Source organism: Bos grunniens, chromosome 19 (genome assembly GCF_055505025.1).
Source record: "Bos grunniens cultivar Pamir isolate PY7600 chromosome 19, Bosgru_T2T1.0, whole genome shotgun sequence".
In the NCBI taxonomy this organism is placed as follows: domain Eukaryota; kingdom Metazoa; phylum Chordata; class Mammalia; order Artiodactyla; family Bovidae; genus Bos; species Bos grunniens.
The window spans coordinates 50,165,801-50,179,618 of record NC_141183.1 but is presented as its reverse complement, the minus strand read 5'-3'; the positions used below and the strand labels follow the sequence as shown (position 1 = coordinate 50,179,618).

General features: G+C 55.1%; 2 protein-coding genes across 4 annotated transcripts in view; both read left to right on the top strand.

The window, feature by feature from the left end:
• The first annotated feature begins 223 nt into the window (after window positions 1-223).
• Window positions 224-7,736, top strand: LHX1 (LIM homeobox 1). Of its 2 annotated transcripts, none has more exons than XM_086360442.1 (5): window positions 224-1,483; window positions 3,346-3,572; window positions 3,670-3,947; window positions 5,305-5,470; window positions 5,852-7,736. In XM_086360442.1, exons 1-5 carry the CDS (start codon window positions 1,314-1,316, stop codon window positions 6,229-6,231), a joined length of 1,221 nt encoding a protein of 406 aa, XP_086216568.1. In that variant the 5' UTR covers window positions 224-1,313; the 3' UTR covers window positions 6,232-7,736. The 2 variants fall into 2 exon arrangements, with proteins under 2 accessions (XP_086216568.1, XP_086216569.1); XM_086360443.1 differs by lacking the exon at window positions 224-1,483 and adding an exon at window positions 2,272-2,893.
• A 4,325-nt stretch (window positions 7,737-12,061) lies between these two features.
• Window positions 12,062-13,818, top strand: part of AATF (apoptosis antagonizing transcription factor) — a 108,036-nt gene continuing 106,279 nt past the window's right edge. For both annotated transcript variants that reach the window (XM_086360412.1, XM_086360413.1), the window contains exons 1-2: window positions 12,062-12,297; window positions 13,305-13,496. In XM_086360412.1, the coding sequence (XP_086216538.1) occupies window positions 12,201-12,297; window positions 13,305-13,496 (289 nt within the window). In that variant the 5' untranslated portion in view covers window positions 12,062-12,200. The remainder of the gene's footprint in view (window positions 12,298-13,304; window positions 13,497-13,818) is intronic.

Below are 13,818 nucleotides of genomic sequence, written 5' to 3'. Positions count from 1 at the left end.
AGCGGCGGCCCAGGCCGAGCTGTTCCAGCCGCGCACAACTGTAGCCGCGGCAGCAGGACGTTTTTGTTTTGTTTTTGTTTTTAAAGCTCTTCAAGCTACACCCCCTCCCCCCGACTCCTCCCGCTGCAAAAGAAAAAAAAAAAAAAAAAAAAGGAAGGAAAGAGGCTAGAAAGGAAACACAGATTTGCTACCCCAACGAAAAACAGAGGGGGAAAGGAAAAGAAAAGAAAGTCCAGAGACTGTGGGGTTTGCACGGAGGCAGCCGGAGCGTGGGCCAAGCGATGTGGGGCTGCGCGCCCAGGAGGCCGCGAGTTGCGACTGGAGCCACGATGCACGGCCAGGCGCGGTGAGGAGCCGGACGGCACCCCCTCTCCGAAGGAGACCAGGCGCGGGGAGGGCTGTCCCGCGGAGACGGAGGCCGCCCGGCAGGCCACTGGCCGAGGTGACAGGGCTGGGGCGGTGGGGAGCGCGCGCGCGCACCTGGCTGCGTCCGCGCCTAGTTGTCCCTCTCCGCTCTCGGTTGACAAGAGAACTCTTCTCCAAAAGGGGGGAAACCTAAGCAACGACAACAATCGACAACGAGATCTTCCTCCGGTCCTCCCCTCCTCCCTCCCTCCGCGCCTCGGCCAGCCCCTGCTCCCTCCTCCCCCAGGCCCACCGCGGGCGCCCAGCGCGTCCCGACCCGCTGAGCGATGCCGGCAGTTTAGGATCCAAAGCTTCTCTATTCGCTTGGTTCTTTTCTTTATCGAAAGAGGAGGGGAAATTTAGTTGGCGGGCAACCCGGCACACACACACACACACACACACCCGCCCTCCTACCCCGACAAGAGCAGATGCACTTTGCCTTCCGACAGCTCTACCTCAAGCCCGAGAGAACTCAGCGGCGCTTTCCCCGCAACCCCGGCCAGCCGCGTCGTCCTTCTCCGACTCCGGTGTGTTTATTTATTTCCGTTCCCGTCGCCGTTTTCGGTGACCTTCACTCCTCCGCGGGCTCTGGGCTTGAAGAGTCGCTTAGCTCGCCCGCCTGAGACTCTTTTCCTCGCCCTGCGAGCTGCAGCGGCGCTGCTGTGCCCCGGAGGCCCCGGGACTGCCCGGCTGGACACTTCTCCGAAGCGGCGCCCCCCACTCTCACGCCCCCATCAGCCTTCCTCCCTGTCTTTGATTTTCCGGTGCGGGTTTCGGTTTGCCCCGCCAAGTCTGTGTCCTCTTTTGTGGAGAGGCTGGGGAGTTCCCGCCGGTCGTCTTCGTGAGTCATCTCCTCGGCTCTATCTTGCGCTTCTCTCTCCGGGCCTCACCCGACCAAACCAAAGACCATGGTGCACTGTGCCGGCTGCAAAAGGCCCATCCTGGACCGCTTCCTCTTGAACGTGCTGGACAGGGCCTGGCACGTCAAGTGCGTCCAGTGCTGTGAATGTAAATGCAACCTGACCGAGAAGTGTTTCTCCCGGGAAGGCAAGCTCTACTGCAAAAACGACTTCTTCCGGTGAGTACTTCTTCCCTCGCGCGCCGCCTGGGCCGCTCCTTCCCCGCGGGCCCTTCCCAGCCGGCTGCGGATCAGAGGTCAGCGTGGCCGCGGCGACCCGCGTTGGGAGCTGCCTTTGGAGAGGGGCAGCTACGTCCCCGGGGGCGGGGGTCCCGCCTCTTGGCCAGCTGGCGCGCGCTGGGCGCCGAGGATGCGGCCTGCTTTCGCCCTGGAAATTGTGGGTCCGGGCTTGGCTGCACGTGCCTGGGAAGAAAAAGAGTCTGAACTCGCCTCGGAGCGAGAAGCTCCTCCTGGCTTGGAAGGAGGTAGCTCAGCCTCAGAAGGTGTAGCCCCGCGTCCTGTCTTTCCCCTAGCAGATCTGTCCAGCAACTGCATTCTTCCTGCCTCCCCGGTTGACTCGTCCTCCAGATTGAGCTTAGAAGCCCCGGCTAAACTGCATCCCACTACCTTTTCCGTCCCCGAGAAGTCTTGGCGGGAACCGCAGAGCCTTTGGCATGGCGCGTCCAGTCGCCTGCGGTGGCAGCGACTGTGAAGAGCTCGGGCCCGGGGGCCTATCTTGCACGGCCCAGGGTCTTCCTGACACCCGATGGGCCGACCTGGCCACACTACTTGCACTGGTAGCCTGTGAAGTGCCGGAGGCTGCAGCCTGCAAGACGACCTTCCCGGGCTGCCCGCATGGCCAGCAGGTTCGGCCTCCACGCAACGCCGACCTCGGCAGTGAGGCGAGGGCTCCGCTCGGAGCTCTTCTGGGCTCCGGCTGCCACCGCAGGCCACCTCCTTGTGGAGACCTGGGGGAAAGCGGAGACCTGGCTCGTTGGAGCCGGAGAAGCCTCCCAACAACCCTGCTCCGCTGAGCATTTTAACTTACCACCCTGCCACCGAGTCCACACAACACACAAACCAACAGAACTGGAGCAAATTCGAATTGATCCTCCTTTAGGCCGGTCTGAAATATCCGTTTCCTTGGCTGACTTAGTCTCTGATTTTCTCTGAGTTTGTGGTGACAGATCAAACTGGGGGACAGAGGAGGGGTTCGAAGCCACCCAGGTGGCTTTGCCCAGAGGACCCGGAAGCGCTGTCCCCGGTGCATCCCGCGGATGCGCGGCCCTGGTGGCGGCGGCCCACGGAGCAAAGCGCGGTCCGCTGGTATTGCCGAGAGGAAGCGCAGGCTGGGCCTCTGGCCTTGGCCCGCAGTGCCCGGCCTCTGGCTACTGGCGAGAGCCGAGCGGGGCAACGGCGAGCACCGCAGGCTGCCAGTGGGCCCCAGAAGCCTGCCTCCCGCGAAGCGCATCCCGGCACCTAGAGCCGCGACGCGGTCTAGCTTGAGCCGACCAGCCGGACTTTGGGCTGGAACGCGGCAGCTCCCAGGCTGTGGCCGTCCAGGCTCTCCGCGGCTGTTTGTTACCCGCGGTGAGACTGGGGTTCTTTTTCGACGAAAGAGGCAATGCATAGAAAGCGGCGGTGCTTGGGACGCGTTAGAATGGAGATCTAATTTGGTTTTTTGAATCTAGTCGGAAAATCTAATCTGAAAATCGGGAAAGTGAGGGAGGTGCCCTCAGAGCTTTTTGTCTCTGGGACAAAACGGGGCAGGAGGCTAGGGGTGGCGGCGGCTTAAGCTCCTTGCTCCCTCATTGTAACCATGTGTATTTCCTCCCTGACTTTTCACTGGCACCCGCGCTCTCTCCTCCTGCGTTCTGGCCTGCTTAATCGGCATTCTACCTCTCTTCCTTTTCGGCTCTTTCTCTCTCTCTTTCTCTCCACACCCCTCCCCCCATTCTTCTTCCTCTACTGTCTCTATCGCCTTTCTCCTGCCCTCTGGCTTCCCTCGGCCCAATCCCACCCGAACCCCCCACCCCCCTCAGGTGTTTCGGTACCAAGTGTGCTGGCTGCGCGCAGGGCATCTCCCCTAGCGACCTGGTGCGAAGAGCGCGGAGCAAAGTGTTTCACCTGAACTGCTTCACCTGCATGATGTGTAACAAGCAGCTATCCACCGGCGAGGAGCTCTACATCATCGATGAGAACAAGTTTGTCTGCAAAGAGGATTACCTAAGCAACAGCAGTGTCGCCAAAGAGAACAGCCTCCACTCGGGTGAGGACCCGATGCCCGGCTCCTTCCGGGTGCGTGGGTCTCGGGGGAGGAAGGCCCGCCACTGGCTGCTGCTCACCTGTCCCTTTCCTCTCCCCAGCCACCACGGGCAGTGACCCCAGTTTGTCTCCGGACTCCCAAGACCCGTCGCAGGACGACGCCAAGGACTCGGAGAGCGCCAACGTGTCGGACAAGGAAGGGGGCAGCAATGAGAACGACGACCAGAACCTGGGGGCCAAGCGGAGAGGGCCTCGCACCACCATCAAGGCCAAGCAGCTGGAGACACTGAAGGCCGCCTTCGCTGCCACACCCAAGCCCACGCGCCACATCCGCGAGCAGCTGGCTCAGGAGACCGGCCTCAACATGCGTGTCATCCAGGTCAGGGCCGAGCATGCCACTTAGTTCCCTCGAGGTGCAACCTGCAGGTTGAGCCTGGGGGTGGGGGGTGGGAAGCAGCTTTGAGGAGCAGAGCGAGTCCCTGGAGGCTGGCAGAGGGGAGGGGAGAGGCCCAGACACCCCTACCCGGCTCCGACTTTGAAGTCGCAACAGAAGTGTAGGGCATCTGGAATTCGCTAAACCTCCTCCTCTTTCCCGTCCAACGCAGGCGATAGTGGTAAGGATGGGAGAGAGACGGGGGAGGGGGGGCATGAGGCGGGAGGAGGGGGCACCGTCCGGACGCGGCGATGAGAGTACCGACCTATTTTTCTGTCCTACCACCCCTATCCGGGAGGAGCCGAGCGGTCGCTGTGCATCCCGGGATTAATCCGTGGTCTCAATCCATGGTCTCCCTCGGTGTCCCCGCCCCCAACTTTGTGGGTCTCTGGCTCCAGTTAAACCAGCCCCCCCGCGCCCCCCCCACCCCCGCCAGCAGACCTCCCCTCCAAAGAGAGGTGGGCTGCCCAGGTTTGAAGGGAAGGTGGTCGGCGGGAGTCAGTTCTGCCGCGGCCCTGCCTGAGTCGCCTGGGGACCGGAGACGGCCATCCAGGCAGCTGCGCCGGTGCGCGCTGTGAGATTTTGAACCTGCGGGTGGTTCGGCCCGAGTCCCGAGCCCAAGGTTAGGTGTCCGGTGCCTGGCGGCTCTTCGAGGCCATGGGGAGATGTGCCTGGGAGGTTGTGTGCAGTAGGCGCACCATGCAGGCTGCCCTCCGCGGAGACGCTCTGCTGTGCGCTCTTAGGCGCAGGTGAAGGGGAGGTTGCTTGGTCATGTCTCTAACAGTGAGAGGCTAGGGACGAGTATGTCTGGCACTGGGAGATCGTGCGTGGGTGCGGAAAGGAGGCTGTGGGTTTTGGTGTCACTGTCTTCGGGAGACTCAACAGGAGGCTGTTTGGATCTCTGTCACTATCATGCGGGGTGGGGGTAGGGGTGCTGCCAGGGTCCGTGAAAGGGAAGCCGTGTGTCTTTGGGGAGGTTAAGCGCCTCCGCGCATACAAGCTGCAAGTGTTTCTCTGCGATTGTTAGAAACAACTCCAACTGTCTCCTGTTGGGCAGGGCGGCTTGCCCAGGTACCCCTGCCGGGAATCCTGTCCACCCTTGGCTCAAAGGCCACCCCGCGTGGTTCTACTCGAAGACACGCACCCCCCCCCCCCCACACACACACCATATACAAGACACAAAACACACAGCTGGGAATCCGCTAGCTGGGAGGTGGAACGGTGAGGGGCCAGGAGAGGCCGCACACCCGAAAAGTCGGAGGTAGGGTCTCCAGGGCCTCACCCCAAGTCGTGTGTGCTTCAGGTCTGGTTCCAGAACCGACGCTCCAAGGAACGGAGGATGAAGCAGCTGAGCGCGCTGGGCGCCCGGCGCCACGCCTTCTTCCGCAGTCCGCGCCGAATGCGGCCGCTCGTGGATCGCCTGGAGCCGGGCGAGCTCCTTCCCAACGGGCCCTTCTCCTTCTACGGAGGTGGGTGCGCGGGCCGGGGGCAGGACGCGGGCAGGCCCGGTTTCGTTTCGTTGGAAGCGGGCGGCAGCGCGGAGGCGCTCTTGGCTTTCTGCAGGAGAAGCGGAGAGGGCGGGAGAGAAGGGTGGAGGCTGGGGAAGAAATGAGGCGAGGCAGTAAGACCGGATCGAATTCCTGGTCCTGAATGAGGCTGGTGGGCAGAGAGGGAGCAGCTCCCGCGTTTGCACCCGGGCTTCCTCCGTGCGCCCAGCCGGGCAGGGGAGCCCGGCGAATGGAGAGCCCCGGCGTTGCCCTCCCCAGCCCCGATAGCGCGCCTTCGCGCTCGGTCACCCCGTCCCGCCCGGGGCCCCGCCCTGACGTCCCCTCTCCCCGCCGCCACCGCAGATTACCAGAGCGAGTACTACGGGCCCGGAGGCAACTACGACTTCTTTCCGCAAGGCCCCCCGTCCTCGCAGGCTCAGACGCCGGTGGACCTGCCCTTCGTGCCGTCGTCCGGGCCTTCCGGGACACCCCTGGGTGGCCTGGAGCACCCGCTGCCCGGCCACCACCCGTCGAGTGAGGCGCAGCGGTTCACCGACATCCTGGCGCATCCTCCCGGGGACTCGCCCAGCCCCGAGCCCAGCCTGCCCGGGCCTCTCCACTCCATGTCCGCCGAGGTCTTTGGGCCCAGCCCACCCTTCTCGTCGCTGTCGGTCAACGGCGGGGCGAGTTATGGGAACCACCTGTCTCACCCCCCAGAAATGAACGAGGCGGCCGTGTGGTAGCGGAGTCGCGCACGGCCCGCGGAGCTCGCGGTTGTACAGAAATGAACCTTCTATTTAAGAAAAAAAAAAAAAAAACAGGAAAAAAAAATCATACACAAAACAGAAAAGCAAGTCATCCCCCGCCCCTCCTGCCTCCAGCCTCGGGGACCATTTTCCGTCTGGGGAGACCGGATGGGAACGGGGGACGCGAAATAGGATCCGGATCCGCCTGGAGGTAGGACGGGGATCCGAGCGCTGGCTGGCAAGGTGCAAACTCGGGCACCGGCGGCGAATCCAGACCTCTCCCCACCTCCCACTGGACCCGGATCCTCGGACCGACGCCTCCGGCGTGAGCTTGGGGCCGGTGGGCCGCAGAAAAACACCCACGGCAGCCGCAGGGGCGGCCAGTCGGGTGGGTGACGCCCGGAGCCGCGGGGAGGGAGGCTGCGCCCGAAGACAGTTGAGCTGGGCGAAGCGGCCAGGGGCGCTCCGGGCCGGCCAGGAGACATCTCAGGCTCTGAGACATCTGTTAGAGTTGTCTCAGAGTTCAGCAACAGCGACCACAAACTCTTATAGCTTCAGAAACGCCGACCTGCTGTGCATCAGGTGGGACTATATATATATATTTTTTGTCTATCTGGGATTTTTGGTTTTTTTGTTTTTGCCAAAATTGCAAAATTCTAAATGTAAAGCCCTCAGTATCAACTCTTCTACCTTCACAAAGCTCTACACACACAGACACACGCAGACACACTCGATACTATGGTCTCCAGCCAGACCTCTTAGTAAAATGACTTGAACATCAGCTGTACAAAAGAAGTATTCTACCTTCACAAACACACACACACAAAATTTAAAAAAAAAAGACTATTGAACTAAAAACAGTCAACTGTTTACGTATAATGTTAAATTCAGGAGTTCAGTGTTTTACTAATATATTCTGTTTTGAAACCTCTTGTTCAAAACAAAATGTTTTGAGCAATTAACCAAAATTGTTCATTTTTTTTTTCCCTGTAGATGTTCTGATTTGCAGGGCTCACAGCTCACTGTGCTAGTATGTAAAAAGGTGTTGTTTACACAAGGCAAAGAGAAAACATGATATTCAGACACTTGCCAAATAGCATAATTATAGCACAAATACTGTAAAGGTGCCTGGCACCACAACCTGAAGAAAGTGTTAAAAAAAAAAAAAAGTGTTACAAGGTTTAAAAAAAAAAACATCTTTGCTAATTTTTAGTCCTGTTGAACATTCATGGAATTGTTAATATGACTTATATAGACCCACACAGGTTTTATTTTTGTGTCTTTAAAATAAAAGTCCAGAATATTTAAATTTTATGGTCAAATATGCAGTCAACAGCTGCTACTTTTTTTCTTTATAAATTAAATTTCTCATATGTCTTTTATTGTTCTGATAAACCTAAGCTTGTGTGACCTCCAGTGCATATTAGACCATTCACTGTATGAAAGGAAACATGTTGAATAAATTTGTGAGTTTTTAATAAAAATAGAAAATCTGATGTTTAGATAATCGGTGTGTTATTTTATGTTTTGACAACTAGCATTGACCTGTGATGTGATGGGGAGTGGAGTGATCCCTCAGAAACCAGGAGGAAGAGAGATAGGACTAGGGGGGACCTGTGTTCAGCTTGACTGTGGTTGAACCCCCTGGCTAATGCCAGCCACGCTTTTCTCCGTGCCTTCGTGCTGTTATTAACTACAGATTTGCATTCGGTGGATTGTAATGGATACATCTGAAGATATGTTTGTTGATAAGTTAATATAGAATTGGAAATAGAAATCAAATCCATGGCTAAAAATGAGTGGTCTCAGTCTGTGATTAAGCATGAGACCCCACGCCCTCTCTCCTTTCCCCCTCTAAACAGGTAAAACCTGACTTGTGAATGTCAGTTACCTGTAAATAGGTGGTTAGAGGTGGTACTTTTCTGTTTCATTTCCCATAGATAATCCTGCTTTCTAATTTGGTGGTTTGAAAGATAACATAAAATGAAGGTACAGCACAGCTAGAAATGAAATACTTTAATCCCTTTCACAGAACTGATATGAAACAGTTGTTTTATAGTATTTGTTTCATTTGAAGTTCCCCAGAAGGAAAACTGTTTTGCTTGGCACAAGATACATATTACTTTCTCTGAAAGATGAGCAAAAAAAACCAATACAGAAATCAAATTTCAACGGAGAGTTGCCAATAGGTTCTGAAAAGTAGTTCAACCTCTTCCAAGCCTTCAATAAACATGGAAGGAATTTAAATATTTTATCTGCTGTGAAATACGTGTGTGTGTTTTACTATCAGACACTACTTAGAGTTCCGGAATTTCTTTTCCATAATCACCTAGATTTCAGTCTAGATTCTTTATTTCCGTATTAAAAAAAAAAAAGGGTTTATTTGAAATGGTGTGCAATTTCCAGTGTTTTCATATTTTGTTAAGACACTACCAAGTGTATCTTTCTTGCTAAGAAGGCTTTAAAATAAGCCATATTTCACTGCATCCACATGACAGCTTATCCAATGAGGAGGACTATCAGGGTGGAATCTGACAGTGTTCTTTCAGAAATCCAAATTTATGAAATACTGGGAAGACTTTTGAAACTCCTAGCCTCTGCATGCAGCACATTTCTTTATCTATTTTGTATGTAATCACTGGATCGCCTTGTTTTTGCCCTTTTAGCATTTATATACATTAAATCATAGCCAACTTATTCATTATAGCCAGCCTCCTTTAAAGACATTCATTTAACTCAACGTATGCTCATTGGGAAGCTGCGTTTTCCTATCAAGCCTGCTGAATTATTTAGCAGTTTCATTGTGGAATCGGGTACTTGATAAGAGGCGTTTTAGAGTTGGCGCTCCGTGTGGATGCACTTCTCTCTGACTCGTGGATCCCAGCAGCAGCTTAGTCTTTCCCACTGGGCGCTGTATCCAGAACCCTAAGGAGGCCCTGGACAGGTGGCAAGGTTTAGCAGTCAAATTTGCAGCCGCCCAAGAGGGGGAGATCTAGGAACGTCAAGGATTGTTCTCATGCCCATCAGAGCTGTGCCCCCCACCTCTGGCTCTGAGGTGCAGAGGAGTCCAGCACCATCCACGGCATGTTAGGAGCTCCGGGGAGATGCCTTTAAGGGCAGGAGGGGAGCGCCGGATGGTCCCCTTCCGCCCTGAGAGCTGAGATCGCAGTGTCTTCTCCTTCCTGGGCTTGGCAGCCTGGTTTCTCCCCGCAGCCATCTTAGAGCCGCCACCTCTAGCCACCTGCCCTCAGGGTTCTAGCCTGCTCTGGGTGAGGGAGGCAAAGCTCACCCACCTCTCTTTTCCAGAATGGGGGCAAGTGGGAATTGCTTTGGGGTGAGACGAGGTAGGGGAGGAATATTGGACAGGCACTGGCAGGGGCCTGGGACCCTGGAGAGTATCTGAGAAGAGAGAAGGGTAAGCACCTGGTTTCCCTAAACTCTTGAGCTCCTGGAACAGACAGCTGATTGGGACAATGGGGTAGGGGTGATATCCAATATCACCCTTGCCTATCGTCTGCCCTTCCTACATCTGTCTGCCACTTTGCAGCTCTGAGGCAGTAGGCAGAGGAACCGTGAACTGGGAGACCCTCTGACTGTCTTCTCCAGAGAGGACTGTTCTTTTGGGAGCATGCGCCCATTTATTCCTTTGCCTGTCCTCATCTCTTTTGCTCACATCACTAGGGTTTACATTTACTAGCCAGGGTTTACCTTTTTTCTAAGAGGTAGAGTCTTTAAAAACAGCCCCTGCCGTTGTCCATCTTCCATCTCCACTTCCACCCCCATCAGGAAACCCCTCCTCCCTTCTCAGGAAACCAGAATCAAGCCAGGAGGGCCCCCAGAGAGGGGTTTTTAGAAGGTTGCTGCCTCGTGCATCTCCATCTCTCAGCGGCATCTCAAGTCCTAGGACTTCTTTCCTCCACTCCTAGAGTCCCCTCTCTATCCTCAGGATGGGGTAGGAAGGCGGGGGAAGCATTTTGGGGGCCCTGAGATATGTGTTAACAGGAGTAGGGTGGTCTTGATTTCTTCTTCAAAAGGCTTCCCAAGTCAGTGGGCACCTGGCCAGAAACCAGAGTAGGGGAGCAGACATTTTCTGCCCAGAATTATCCAGCAGTGTCCTGTTTGCATGACAGCTTAGAGGTCGTCTCTGCCTTGATTCACCTCCTCCCTCCTCCCTTTCTCTCCCTCACCTTTTTTTTTTTTTTAACCCCAAGACGAGGTTTCTGAGCTTTATCAGTGTCCCAAATAGGAAAGGAAGAGGACTGGGGGAGATAGTTTCCTAAATGTGGGGTGAGGGAAACATTTTTGTCCTTCAAAGCCCAGGGCGATGGCTGGCCCAGCCAACTAAGTATGCTTTTGCTCTGGAGGCCCCATTGCAGGCACCAGACTGCAATTAAAGGGGCTATGTTATTTGTGTTTTTGCTTTAAAGCTGTTTTCTAGACTGAATTCTATTGCAGGTGATAAAAAGCAGTTCTCCTTGCCTCGGTGCCTTGCCTAGGGGTGCTCCCATCCTAACCTGGAGTTCATTCCTTTCTGACTCTGTGAATGTCAACCCTGAGGGCTGTCCTTTCCCCCCACAGCCACCTAGGAAGCAGCAGACGTGGGACACGTGGCCTTTTGTTGCTCTTGACGCTGGTGGTGTATGAAGACCAGGGAAGTCAGGGACCCACACTTTCCTTGGGTTACATGGGAGACACTGGAGAATTGGGGGCTCCCCAAGCTTCAGCTGTTGGATCCAAATGGTCCGGGCTGCTTCCAGGAAGGGCAGGAGGCCACCCCTAACCCTGTTTTCTGAGGCAGTTTGTTTAGGAGCTTCAAGGTCTTTACAGGTGACCTCAAACAGACACTGTAAGGGGAGACCACTTTGTTCTTCCCTGATGATCCCTTTTTACAGCTTCTGTTTACATGTTTGTTTGCCCTCCTCAGCTGATCACCACCAGGGGAGAATCTAACTTACTCATCTTTTGTATCTCATTTAGCAGTGCCTGCCACATAGTGGGCAGTCAGGGAATGCATGATGAAGGAAAGTGCATATAAAGGGACTGTATTTTTCTATGTACCTGGGTGCAGTTAAATTGATCCCATTGGGTCTTTATATTTTGAGTCCATCTCTGCCCCTCTAACTGTGACCTGAATTTTTCCCCATTTGTGCACCAGTTTCAAGTGTATGCCCTTATCTTTGAACAGCCAGGTTATCTATCCTGATGGGTATGCAGTAGAGTAGTCCTCACTTCGCCCCCTTTTCCCTACACAGACAAGGCTACTTGGGAAAGTTATAGAATCAATCTTTATTTATGCACAACCATAGCACTTTCTGTAATAATTATTCCTATTAATAAAGATGCCAGCAGTCCACCGCACACTTAACACATGCCCATCCCTTAGGTAGGATTTCCAAATCAGGACTACCGGTGGGTCAGAGGCGTGCGCCGGGCCCCAGACTCCTCCACATTGTGAAACGCCAAACCTGCTCTGGATCCCAATCTGTGCTTGCCCTAAAGTACACGTGAGGCTCGAGACGCTTACCCTTTACTCCTCCTGTTTTCCAAATCAGTCACCGCAGGTCATGGCTACACTACACTTTATTCCCAAGCAAATCTCGGACAAATCTCGAGGCATACTTTACGCAAGAGGACGCGAGCAGCGCTTCACAGTCTCGGCTCTGGGCCAGCGGCAGCCACGTGCCCTTGCGCGCTCCCGCGCGGCCCAGCCCCTCCCCTCCCCCCGCCCCTCGGCGCAGGCGCACACCCACACGCCGCAGCCTTCCGGGCGCGTGCGCCTCCGTCCTAGCAACGCCCGTAGTGACGCAAGCCCCGCCCCCTCCCGAGAGCCTCCCGGAAGTTGGCGACCCGGAGCCGGGCGTGCGGCTCGGCGCGTCCCTGACGGTGCGCGGGCATCCGTCTCTCAGGCGAGAGGACTCGGCAGGGAGAGAGCGACGTTCACGAGCGCGGCGCCGGGCGAGGCCTTGATGACCATGGCGGGACCGCAGTCCCTGGCGCTGCAGCTGGAGCAGTTGTTGAACCCGCGACCGCGCGAGGCGGATCCTGAGGCCGACCCGGAGGAGGGTGAGGCCTGACGCGGGCAAGGCCACGTGCGGGGCGGCGGGCCTGGCCCCGGGAGGACTTGGGGGGCGCGTGAGGGGCCGGCGGCTGGGCCTTGCCGCTCAGCCTACCCTCCTTTCCCCCTGCTCAGAGGAAAACTGTTTCCCGGGAAGGGGGGCCCCCTGGGACTCGGGGAGGAGAGCGTCGGGATTCTCCTGATGTGTTTTCTGGACTTCGTGCTCGGGTGGGCGGGGCGCCCGGAGCACTCGGGCTTGGGTTAACTGTTGATCCAGGGCTGTGGCGGACAGCCAGGTTGGCCTCGGGTTGGTAGTCATCTTTCAGGATGCCCTTACTGGCATCGCATTAGAAATGAGGAGAAGGAAGTTTCATTCTTTTAAAAAAACAAACTGCCTGCCTCTGATAACTTACTTGGAGGATTGAAGGAAGAAGTAGGCGTCCGTGGTGCCCCTTAAGCCTTTTCAGGCCTCAACACGCTTGCTTAGTGGTTGACGAATAAGGCAGCCCTTCTGTAAGCTGCTGTTCAAAGTCTAGTTGAGAGTAATCCTGCTTTAGGCTTGAGTCCGAGAAGTGCGAGGAAGGGAGAATACAGAGGGATAAATGAGAGTGCTGGACCGTTTCTTAGGAATAATCAGTTGAAGGAACTGAGGTTGTTTAGCCTGGATAAGCAAAGAAAACTCCTGAGGCATGGGCTGGAGTAGGATACAACATGATGATGGCTGACTTGAAATATCTGAGTGACTGTCGCGTGTGGAGGAGGAATTTAGACTTAGTTTTCTGTGTTCCAAGGCCTGGAAATATATCTTTCTAGTAGATGCAGAGAGTCAGCTTTCTGTTCAGGAATAGTAGCAAGGTAGTGTGAGTAGTCTGGAGGTAGTGAGGTCCCTGTTCTCAGAAGTTGGTGGGGATTTTGCAGAGGACTTTCAAGCATGAATTTAAAGGGTTGAACAGGGTCGCCCTTAAAGTTGGTTCTAACCAGGAGGTTCTGATTACTTTTCCCCCTCCCCCCACAGCCACTGCTGCCAAAGTGATTGACAGGTTTGATGAAGGGGAAGATGGGGAAGGTGATTTTCAGGCGGTGGGTAGCATTCGAAAGCTGGCATCAGCCTCCCTCTTGGACACAGACAAGAGATATTCTGGCAAGACCACGTCTAGAAAAGCTTGGAAGGAAGACCATTGGGAGCAGACTCTGTCAGGCTCATCTGGTGAGTAGACCTACTTGCATGTCTTTCCTAATTTGGAGGGGTTAAATCTTTTTTTCTTTTGGGTGACCACTGCACAGCCACTGTCTTAGGATGCCCCCACTTACTGTCATTGATTCGGCATTAGAAATGGCCCTCTGAAGTACTTAATTTCACTTTGTAAGGAATCTAAAGCCTAGAGCTATTAAGTTGCTCTATTCCTAATGTTTACACTAATGGTTCACCCTGAAATGGAGTGACAGAGAAGGCCTTCCGTATTTAGATTTTGGAGAGGGCTATGTGTTGGGCTTCCAAGGTGGCACTAGAAGTAAAGAATCCGCCTGCC